Source organism: Capsella rubella, unplaced genomic scaffold (assembly GCF_000375325.1).
Source record: "Capsella rubella cultivar Monte Gargano unplaced genomic scaffold, Caprub1_0 scaffold_8, whole genome shotgun sequence".
NCBI lineage: Eukaryota > Viridiplantae > Streptophyta > Magnoliopsida > Brassicales > Brassicaceae > Capsella > Capsella rubella.
In genome coordinates this window covers 4704520-4715985 of record NW_006238916.1, presented here as the reverse complement: position 1 = coordinate 4715985, position 11466 = coordinate 4704520, and the positions used below count along the sequence as shown (strand labels likewise).

Genomic DNA, 11466 nt, shown 5'->3' with positions numbered 1-11466 from the left:
TAAGACGGAGCAGCAGCAGTCGGCTACAGCTGCACTCTCGGAGAAGCTCGGAGGTTTCGAAGAGCGGTCCACCGCTCAGGTGGCCGCCCTGTCCGAGACCGTCTCCGAGCTTTCCAGCGCCCATAATGCCTACGCGGCTCAGGTGGATGCGCTCATGGAGGGAACATCTGTTGGCACTACGTTCCGCAGGCCCCGGGTGCTGGACTTTGGAGGGACGTTACCAACAGCATCTCGGGGGAGCGGGCGGCCATTTCAGACTCCGGAGATCAGCCAAGGGAGGCTGGTCTGTCGATGTCAGCGCTCCCGCAGAGGGCGGCCATTTCAGACTCCGGTCGGGAAACTCCCCCTCCTGCGAGTAGGAACTCCACGCCTGGTCATATCCGCACTCCACCTCGGCATGCGGGGGTGGTTGTGCCCAACCCCGAAATTTCATTCCTCCAGAACGAAATCCGGGCCATGCAGTCAAAGGTCCATCATGCGACGAGCTCTGCTCCGGACATTGACCGGGTTATCGAGGAGTCGAATCGAACTCCTTTCTCGCTTAGAATTTCAACAATGCGTATTAAGGATGCGCGAAAAGTCAAGTTTCTCAGCTACGAGGGGAAAGGGGACCCTAAGGTTCACCTCCATACTTTCCTCCTTACGGTGGGAAGGGTAGATTTGGAGTCTCATGAGGAGGACGCAGGGTATTGCAAGCTCTTCGCTGAAACGTTTGTCGGACCAGCCCTCCTGTGGTTCGCTTCGCTTCAGGAAGGCACGATCGATAGCTTTACCCAGCTCTCCACGACATTCGTGAAACAGTATTCTAGTTTCATAGGAGTTGGGGTGACCGACGCTCATTTGTGGAATCTAAGTCAGGGACCAAACGACTCACTTCGGTCTTATATCACAAAGTTCAAAGAGATAATGGTCCAGATCCCAGGACTCTCCGATTCGGCTGCTTTGTCCGCCCTCAAGAACGGTTTGTGGCATGAATCCCGGCTCCGGGAAGAGTTGACGGTAATCGTCCATCCAATATCCAGGATGCCCTTCATCGAGACTCGAACTGGATAGTGGCGGAAGAGGAAAAAGCCGCGCTTGCGAAGAAGGACAAGGTGAGTCCCAAGCCGAGCTTCGATCAAGGAGCCCGGCGGAGTTCGCAGGGTCAAAGGCCGGGGCCGGGCACCTTCGCGGTGGATCACCAGAAGGGAGGTCCGAAAGGGGGGCTATCGAAGTCAGGGTTCGGACCACGAGGTAGGAACGGGGCCTCACCCACCAATAAATGGATCCGAGAGGAGCAGGACGATGACTCCTTCTGCGAACTCCACAAGGTCGCTGGACATGCTACCAGGAACTGCAAAAAGCTAATGCACCTGCTTGCGGAGAGATTCGTCAGCGGGGGGATGCCAGATATAACAATTGATGAGCTCGATCAAGCGCAAAACGCTGTCCAGCTCGTGGCTGAAGTGGCTCCTGAGGAGGAGGAGCTTCCTCCGGCAAAGAAGCCTAAGGCCCTTATTGAAGAGATCCCCCAAGGAACGAAGAAGCGTATTGACGTGATTATGGGGGGGGTCCAGGATGTTCCGGAACTCCATTAGAGCCATAAAAGATCACGAGAGGAAACTGAATGAGTCAGTTTCGAAGAGGCAGAAAACGTGCGAAGTTTACCCCGAGATAACTTTTTCTGAGAAGGAGACTGAGGACCTAGACTCCCCCCACGATGACGCTCGGGTCATTACTTTGGATGTAGCGAACCACGAAATGTGCAGGATATTGGTCGATACAGGGAGCTCGGTAGACCTAATCTTCCTGGACACACTCGTCAGGATGGGGATCGATAAGAGTCATATTACCGGACCTCCGGCTCCTCTGGTATCGTTTACCAGCGAGACCTCAATGTCTTTGGGGACCATAACCCTCCCGGTTGCCGTGCAAGGGACGTCTAAAATAATAGAGTTCACTGTCTTCGATCGACCTGCAGCTTACAACGCCATTATAGGGACTCCGTGGTTATACCAAATGAAGGCAGTCCCGTCTACTTACCACCAGTGCGTCAAGTTTACAACGCCGAGCGGAGTCCACGAAATCTTGGGCAGTCAGCGCGTAGCTAGGAGCTGATATCTAGCCGGACACAAGCTATTGGTCCAATAGCAACCACAGCTCGGGGGCGCCAAGAACCCGATGAAGGGCAAGATTAGCGGCGACCTCTACGAGGAAATAGAGTTGAATGAGTTGTTCCCCGAGCAGAAAGTTAAAATTGGGGCGGGTTTGTCCCCGGAAGTTAAAGAGGAGTTGGTCAGCTTCTTACGCCGGAATAAGTCAACCTTCGCATGGGAGGTGAAAGAAATGGTTGGTATCAATACCAACGTGATAACACACGAGCTCAATGTCGACCCGGCCTTCAAGCCAGTTCGGCAGAAGCGTAGGAAGTTGGGAAAAGAGCGGGCTGACGTAGTAAATGCCGAGGTGGACCGATTACTCGAAGCTGGGCTTATCCGAGAAGTCCAGTACCCAGAATGGTTGGCGAATACGGTGGTTGTCAAGAAGAAAAATGGCAAATCACGGGTTTGTGTTGACTTTACTGATCTAAATAAGGCGTGCCCTAAGGATAGTTTCCCTCTCCCGCATATTGACCGACTGGTGGAGTCCACCTCGGGGCACGAACTACTCACGTTCATGGACGCTTTTTCAGGCTATAACCAAATCATGATGCACCCCGACGACCAAGAGAAGACGTCTTTTATTACGGATCGGGGAACCTTTTGCTACAAAGTAATGCCATTTGGATTAAAGAACGCGGGGCGACCTACCAACGATTGGTTAACAGGATGTTCGCCGAGTTATTGGGAAAAACGATGGAGGTGTACATTGACGATATGCTGGTGAAGTCGATGAACTCCAGTCAGCACGTCGGGCATCTCGAGGATTGCTTCGCGATCCTCAATAAGTTCGGTATGAAATTGAATCCCACCAAGTGCACATTCGCAGTTCCTTCGGGGGAGTTCTTAGGCTACATTGTGACCGAAAGAGGGATTGAGGCGAACCCGAGGCAAATTAATGCTTTCTTGTCAATGACGTCGCCACGGAACCTTTGCGAGGTGCAGCGCCTGAATGGAAGAGTCGCAGCACTTAATAGATTCATCTCGAGATCCACCGACAAATGTCTGCCTTTCTTCGAGCTCCTCCGGAAGGGCAATAGGAGGTTCCGGTGGGATAAACAGTGCGAGGAGGCGTTCGGGCAACTAAAACGATATATGTCTGAACCCCCCGCCCTCGCTAAACCCGAGCTCGGAGAACCCCTCTTCCTTTATGTCGCAGTGTCGGATCACGCCGTTAGTGGGGTGTTGGTTCGGGAGGAGAGGGGGGACCAGAGGCCGGTGTTTTACGTAAGTAAAACCTTCACGGGAGCCGAAGCACGTTATCCTATGATGGAAAAGTTGGCCCTGGCCGTGGTTACCTCGGCTAGGAAACTTCGGCCGTATTTCCAATCCCATACGGTCGTGATCCTAACTTCGCAACCCTTGAGGACTATTCTTCATAGCCCAAGCCAGTCCGGAAGGATGGCGAAGTGGGCAATCGAGCTTAGTGAGTATGATCTGGAGTTCCGGGCTCGAACCGCCGCTAAATCTCAGGTACTCGCCGACTTCCTGGTCGAATTGCCTATTGCCGGAGCAGAGGGGGAAGTGTAAGGACCTTGGATCCTCCACGTGGATGGAGCCTCGTCTAAACACGGTAGCGGTGTCGGAGTAAGACTTCGTGCACCCTCTAACGAAGTGATTGAACAGTCGTTTAGGTTAGCATTTGACGCCTCGAATAACGAGGCCGAGTACGAAGCATTGTTAGCTGGGCTCCGGTTGGCCGCGGGAATCGGGGTCCGACAGCTCCGTGCTTTTTGTGATTCACAGTTGGTGGCAAGTCAGTTTTCGGGTGAATACGAGGCAAAAGACGGGCGCATGGAAGCTTACTTAGCTGCAGCAAGAGAATTAGCCGAACGGTTCGAGCACTTCGAACTGGTAAAGATTCCGAGGGCCGAGAATTCGGCTGCTGATTCGCTAGCATCCCTCGCTTCAACTTCGGACCCTACGTTTACTCGAATTATCCCCGTGGAGGTCCTGGAATGTCCCAGCATCTGCTTAAGTGAGGTAAATGTCCTTACTAGGTCGATGCAACGCCGACTTGATAGGGGAGAGGCGGTGCCCGAGAGGACGGTTGTCCCTGCCAGGACCGTCAGAGTTCGGAGGGACGCTCCAGTCCCTATGGATCTCTCTTCCCCTGAAAGTGGGGAAAGGTCCGAAGCATTATCCGGAACCCCAGATGCCCGAACTCCTTATAGCAAGGAACCCGGGGGGAAAAATCTGGAAGTGAACCAGAGTCCCCTATTGGTAGCCAGGGAATGGACTGGAGAGCTCCTATCCTGGCTTACCTAAAGGGAGGTGAGCTCCCCTCGGATAAGTGGCAAGCTCGGAAGATTAAGATCATATCGGCCAAGTTTTGCCTACACAACGAGGGCCTACTTCGTCGTAGCATCGGAGGTCCGTACTTAACCTGCATCGCCGGCGAATCACCAAGGATAGTAATGCGGGCGATCCATGAGGGACCTAGCGGGGATCACTCGGGGGCCCGGACTCTGGTGGTCAAGGTTAAGCGTTATGGTTTCTTTTGGCCGACGATGAAGGCGGACTGCGAAGAGTACGTGAGGAACTGTGAAAAATGCCAGAAGCACGCACCAACGATTCACCTACCTTCGGAACTTATGTCGTCGATTTCGGCTCCGTACCCGTTCATGAGGTGGTCGATGGATATAGTAGGACCACTGCATAACTCGACAAGGGGAGTAAGATTCCTACTGGTTCTTACCGACTACTTCTCTAAATGGGTGGAGGCGGGTGCATACTCCTCTGTAACGAGCACTCAGGTCCAGCAATTCGTGTGGAGAGACGTGATTTGCCGTCACGGACTCCCATACGAGATTGTAACCGATAATGGATCACAGTTCGTATCGAAGCAATTCGAAGCTTTTTGTGCCCATTGGAAGATTCGGTTAAGCAAGTCCACGCCTCGTTACCCGCAGGGGAACGGCCAGGCCGAAGCTATGAATAAAGTAATCTTGGCTAATTTGAAAAAACGGCTGGATTCGTATAAAGGGCGATGGGCTGAAGAGCTGCAGGGCGTGTTGTGGGCCATCCGAACTACACCTCGACGGTCGACGCATGAAACCCCTTTTTCGTTAGTATATGGGATGGAGGCAGTAGTTCCGGCGGAGCTCGCTGTGCCAGGAGTCCGGGTAACTTTGAATCCCAAAATACCCGAGGAAAACGAAGAATCTCTTCGGGATGCCATAGATTTTATCGATGAAAAGCGCGATCGAGCTCTGGTTCGTTTACAACATTACCAAAGTACGATCGCAAAGTATTATAACTCAAGGGTCAGGAACCGCGAACTCAACGTAGGTGACCTTGTGTTAAAAAAGGTTTATGAGAATACAAAGGAGGTTAACGCCGTGAAACCCGGCATAAATTGGGAAGGTCCTTATAGAATTACTTCCGAAGTGCGTAGCGGGGTCTTCCGCTTGGAGGAGCTGACTGGGAAACAAGTGCCCAAGTCGTGGAATGCCTTGCACCTTAAGCTTTTTCACACTTTTTAGGAAATACGCATTTATCATTTGTAACCGAACTACGGTGCGCTTGATCCCTAGTCGGGTACGTAGGCAGCTCGGTTTGTCGAGTCCAGCTAGCAATATTTATTTTCCGAAAAAAGCGGTAATAAAATAGTTCCCGTGTCTTGAAAACAAAGCAAGTAAGCAATAACCAATAGCTGAAATTAAAGCAAATTAAGCAGAAATCAAAAGCATAAGAGCGTGACCTCCGTGGTCAAAAAACACTCAAGTATAAGTCTTAATGAAAAGCGAAGCGATAGGAAATAGTTTAAACAAAAGGGGGGTCAAAGACCAACACAACCCCAGCAGAAAGTTAGTTGAGTTCAGGATCCGCGGTACAATCTCCGGAGCGAGCTGACGAAGGGCCGGCCGGTTTGCCTACGAGAGCTCCACCACTCTCAGGGGTGGACATCTCGCGCACCTCCTTGCTAAGGCCCGGTTTGATCGCCTCCAGTTCCTGGTTCGGCACAGCAGGGGGGTCAGTAGCGGGCTCCTCGATCATTAGGGTGGTAGGAGCAGGATCCGGCCCGAGTTCGGGGGGAGTGTCTGCCAGTAAAGCAGTGAAGGACGTAGGGTCGAAGGTTAAATTCTTTACCTTTTCGGCTTCGAGTTGGGCAGTTAGCTCGTCAGCCTTCAGAGTTTCAAGCTCCTCCTTCAGATCGGCGATTTCTCCCCTCTCGATCTCCTCCACCTGCATTCGATTGGCGGTGATCTCAGCAGCCCGGATTGCATGGGGAATCATGCGGTCATGCTCCAAGAGATAGGCCCCGATCTGATCAATTGTGCTCCGAAGCTCGGCCCGCGTCTTCCTTCGCTCCTCTCTCCTTACCCTCTCCATCTCAGAGCTGTTACCCGCTTCCAGAAGCTGATTCCGAAGTTTGATCTCCTGAAGCTCTTGCTTCGCCTCCGTTTCGGCAGTGGTCGCCTTTAGGTACAGCTCACCGGCCAGTTGGAGCTTATCCTGGCAAGTCTCCAGGGATGACTCGGCGATCTGCAGGTCACCCTCGACGGTTCTAAGCCTCTTGTTGAATTTAACCGCCTTCTCCACTTCGGCACGGTTAGAGGCCTCCGAGGACCTGAGCTTCTTCACCTCCTTTTCGAGTTCGGAGATCCGGGCCTGTAAAACCCCTATTTCGCTGGCTGAGGGACTGACGAAGAGTTGCTCTTCGTAATGAGCCACCGAGCTGTTAAACTCGAACAACATCTGCCAAAGGTAGAAAAAAGTTTATAAAGGTACAGGTACTGGGATTAGCGAAACAAAAAGAGTGGGTTTTATCTCGCCGACTTTCTCAGCAAAGCGTAAGTAGTCCTCCTGGTTGTTTACGGACATGTCCTTAAAGGCAGGAACCCGAGCTCCAGGTCGGCTGACGCTCCGCATCATGTCGGCTAGGGATTTCGGCGGAGCTGCGAGCAAGGTAGTAGTATTAGACCAAGGAGGTTTAAGTAAAAAATATATAGGCCTCTTAGTAGGTAAGTTACACGGAAGTTCGCGCCTCGGGGTCACTTTCGGGTCGGCAGGACTCGGGGTCGCAGGCAAAGATCCCTTCGAGGCAGGGGTCTCAGCGGGCTTCTCCTCGGTGCGGAGCCTTGAGCTTGCACGTACCGGGCGTGCAGGTTCGACGGCCTTCCGTTTCTTCGGCTCACTGGCCTGGCCATCTCCCGGAGTTGGACGAGCGGCGGGAGACTCGGCGCTTACGTCGCTATCGGGAAGTGTGATCACTTCGCGACCTTCACCCTCCGGGGGAGCAACCGAACTAGAGGACTTCTCCTTCGAAGAGTTTTTTATCTTGGCATCCGCTAACGCGGCAACCATCTTCTTCTTCAGCTCCTTCTCTTTCAGCTCCATCTTTTTCTTGTGAGCTCTCTATTCGCGGTAGTTCATCTTGGGGGGAGCGGACTGAGGGGAGGAGACAGTGAGAAATCGGGTGCGAATACGGGCGCCGGCCTCGCGGATCCGAGGGCAGGTAAAGGAGTCCCAAGCAGTCTCAGCACCACCGAACGTGGTGAAGTAGTCCGCGTAGGTCTGAGACAACAGCCCGCGGTCAAGGGAAGCTGAAAAAACAAAGCACAAAATGAGTTAGCATCCCGAGCTGTTAAGGTTATCACAAAGAGTTCGCTAATCTCCTCGCAGTTCTACCAGGTTTCTGAGACCAGTGCGGAACAAGCAGCTCTTGCAGATCGCCAAAGGTGTCTCGGTTCACTGGGAAGAAGAAGTAGTCGCTTCGGTACTGCTCGTCCTTTTCGGGGAAGTCATCGAAGACCCGGAACCCCGCCAGCGGACTGAGGTAGAAGGTACCTCTAGTTCGGCCACTTTTTATTGTGTAGAGATGGAGGATGTCCTGAAAGGTTATAAGGTAGCCGTGCTCCTCGGCTAGGGTCTGGAGTCAGAGGATAGTTCGGACGAAATTAGGGCATAGCTGGGGAAGGGTGATGCCGAGTGCGAACATCGCCTTCACCAGGAGCTCCGGCAGCGGAAAGTATAGGCCGCACCTCGAGAAAAAGATCTCGTAGGCGCAACAGTACCCAGGGGGGGTCTTCCGGTGATAGATCATTCCCCGGAGCGATAAGCTCCGCCTCAGACGGGAGACCGCAGAGGAACTTGATGTGCACCGGGTTTTCTTCCTTGATCGTTGACCTGGGATGCGGGCCGAATTGACCGGAAAGAGAAGTATCTCCGGTCGTCAGAGTTTGCTTTGGCGGCGACATGAGTAAACCGAGAATCGAACGAAGGCGAGGCGGAAAAAAGCGAATACGGCGAGAGAATTCGTCCGAAAATAAACAGAGAAAAGTAGAGTGAAAATCGAAAAGTAAAATAAAGTGAAGGAGAGGGATTTCTACCTTTATAAAGACTTGACGGCGGCGACCAAATGATTACCTAGGGAAGCTAGAAGGTCACATCCTTTATAGCCAGCGGCTTAGGGATTCCGAAGCGGCAAAACCGGGGCACGGTAATCCGAAAAGGCAACCTCGAGTAAATACAAATCAATCATATCGAACTTGGGAATCGGAGTTTCTTTAAATACCTCGCATTAAAGTCTCCCGAACTGAATCACTTCGGAAGACTTGGGGGGCTTACTGTGGGTACCGGAACTGTCATTCCGGGCTAACGACCTACTTCGCTGCCGGGCTGTGAACCAAAGCCCACTAAAGGAGCTGATCCCGGCCCGCTAGGCATGTGCTGTCAAGGAATCTAGAGTTCGAAAAGAGAATCAAAACGGGCTATCAGCGGGTCAAGCGGAGCCTTGATGAGGAAAGCGTGATTTACGGAGCGAAGCCCGCTGGTCATTAAGTGCATGTTAGAATAGTATAAGTAGGGAAAAAGACTAAGTGTAAAGGGGGTCGGATTTTTGACTAAAAATACTGAATAAAACTTAAAGCAATTTTTCTCTCGTTTAGCAAGTCTTATTACAAGTTCGGACAGGGAATCAGGAACCCACTCAAGTTCGTCCCATCTCCCGTTCGTGGATCCCACTCCCACAGTTCTTTATGGAGAATTTAAAGATGCTTGCTATGCATTAGGATTATTGGATGATGACAAGGAATATATATTTCAGCCATAAAAGAAGCAAGTTTTTGTTGTCTTGGGAAGTACATGAGGCACATTACGAGAGGTGAAACCATGGGTTGAGAATGAACATGGGGTCCACTGAAAAAGTTGACTGTCCGGTCGTTACAGTAGTAGTATCGGTTTTTATTTCCTAGGTAGTTTTTAGTCTATGAGTTTTAATGTCATGTAATTCATTACTTTTAGCTCTCTCCTGGTTAACAGTTTTGAATATTAAGTTGTAGTTCTATGGAAGATTAATATAAAAAAACACAATTTCTTATTATAGATTTGATTGTGTCCATACTTATTCCAACATTAACAAGAAACCATATTGAAACACTGTTAAAAAGAAGAAATTTTCTTAGAAGATCTTGAAATGCCATTAAAAATTGAAATCAAACAAGACCTAGATTTAGTGTAACCAATCAAAGCGAATTGAATAAACCAAAATTTTGGGGAAAAGGCCAAGAGAGCCCAACAAACCTAATTTATTTAGCCAAGAGAGCCCAACAAACCTAATTTATTTAGGTGCCAAATGAAAACCGCCAAAAGTCTTCTCCCGTGACCATAACTATATGGGTTAGAGCTAATTGGTTGAGTATGATAATTTGAAACATGACTTTGAGGTTGAGTTTCACCGCTCATATTCGTTGTTTGCTTCGTTGTCGGAAGACTCATAAACTTATGTGTTCTATGCAAATGGGTAGAAGAATCTCCACAAGAATCATCTTATTGTGGCGTTGGAGATTCTAAGAGGCCATTTTACTTCTACAAATGGGGGAGGTCAGTTTATATAGTCTTTGTGGTTTTTATAAAGGATCACACTTTTAAGTGTTAACGTCATATGTTTTGATTCTTCAGGATATAAATATATATTATGGGGTTTTATTGCAGGAGGAGTCTTGGCAAGCAAGTTTCATCCACGAAAACCATGGCTATTCTTTTTTTTTGAAATTTGCAAGTTGTTTCACATTTTCTTACTTCTTCGGTGTATGAAATTGGCGAATCTAATAGAACATGAATTTGGCGAATTTAGTTGAGTTTTTTTTTCTCCCAAATCTGAGCAAATAGTACGACATATTAGTACAATATGTTGTTTTTTTGTTTTTACTGTTTTATGTTCTTGATGAGACACTAAACATACAGAAAATTAATGCTCTAAAATGCGACCTACACGGAGCTTAGGCGGATTCTATACGCATATAGCGACCAAGCATCCCAAATGTGAGCTATGCGGTAGTTTAGGTGGTTTTATATAATCTGGACTCCTAAAAGCGTTCAAGCAGACATTACGTCAACTAGGAGGATGCTTGAATGGATTCTAGGCCGTCTATTAAGGAAAACATTTACGATAGTTATATAAAAATATATTTAGGGGAAAACTGTCTTCACATTCCATTAATAAGAGATAGTATATATAGGAATACAATTTGGTAAACAATTAAAACTTAAGGAATAACTAAGTCTAGAACATTCTAGAAATTAGGTTAATGGGCATCCACTAAATCATACATAATACTTCCCCTTGGATGTCCATTATAATTGAATAGTTGTAAATGCGCGTAAGATGTTGCCTCATTAAAAATTTAACTAGGAAAACCTAGTCGAAGAAATCATGTTTAAGCGATAAAGAGTGCATCGTATTTACTCCCCCTAATGAGTGCATTTAATCAAGATGCTTGAGACGACATAATCAAAGAAGATGAACTAATTTCTTGAAACTAGCCTTGGTGAATAAGTGAACATTAACATCTCCATTCCCTTAAAGTTCATGTGTGAAAAAGAACTTTGGTAAGATGTGTTTCATTCTATCACCTTTAATATATCATTCCTTCAGTTGTATGATGCATGCAATATTGTCTTCATACATAACCGTTGGAGCTTCTTTCCTTTCAAATATACACTACTCTATCCGTATATGTTATACGACTAAGCATACCCATACAAACTCGGGATTGGCTTCATGAATAGCTAGAATCTCTGTATGGTTAAAAGAAGTGGCTACATTGGTTTACTTCACAGCTTGCTGATATATTGTGTTTTTATGGGTTTTAAATCTTTATTTTCTCTTTTATTTTATAACTTTTATTGAGTCAAAGTGTGTTTTTAGAGTGTTTTAGTTCATTATAGAGTCATAACAGGTTTTAGGTTGCTTTGGAATAAAACGGGCCGTTTTGGGATACAAACACACATTTGAAGATATAGATTCATGTAAAAGTGTCAGATGTTTGGGATCATATGGACAACTTTACCCCGTTAGATCTTTCTCATATTTTTAAACAAC

General features: G+C 48.6%; 1 protein-coding gene and 2 pseudogenes across 1 annotated transcript; 1 reads left to right on the top strand and 2 right to left on the bottom strand.

Annotated features, from left to right (window-relative positions):
* Positions 1 to 2325: 2325 nt before the first annotated feature.
* On the top strand, positions 2326 to 5623 carry LOC111828984 (annotated as a pseudogene).
* A 325-nt stretch (positions 5624 to 5948) lies between these two features.
* On the bottom strand, positions 5949 to 7481 carry LOC111828983 (protein MLP1 homolog). Its single transcript, XM_023777579.1, has 2 exons — positions 6921 to 7481; positions 5949 to 6839 (listed from the first exon to the last, which is right to left on the bottom strand). Exons 1-2 carry the CDS (start codon positions 7479 to 7481, stop codon positions 5949 to 5951), a joined length of 1452 nt encoding a protein of 483 aa, XP_023633347.1.
* Positions 7482 to 7499: 18 nt separating this feature from the next.
* Positions 7500 to 11466, bottom strand: part of LOC111828982 — a 7121-nt pseudogene continuing 3154 nt past the window's right edge.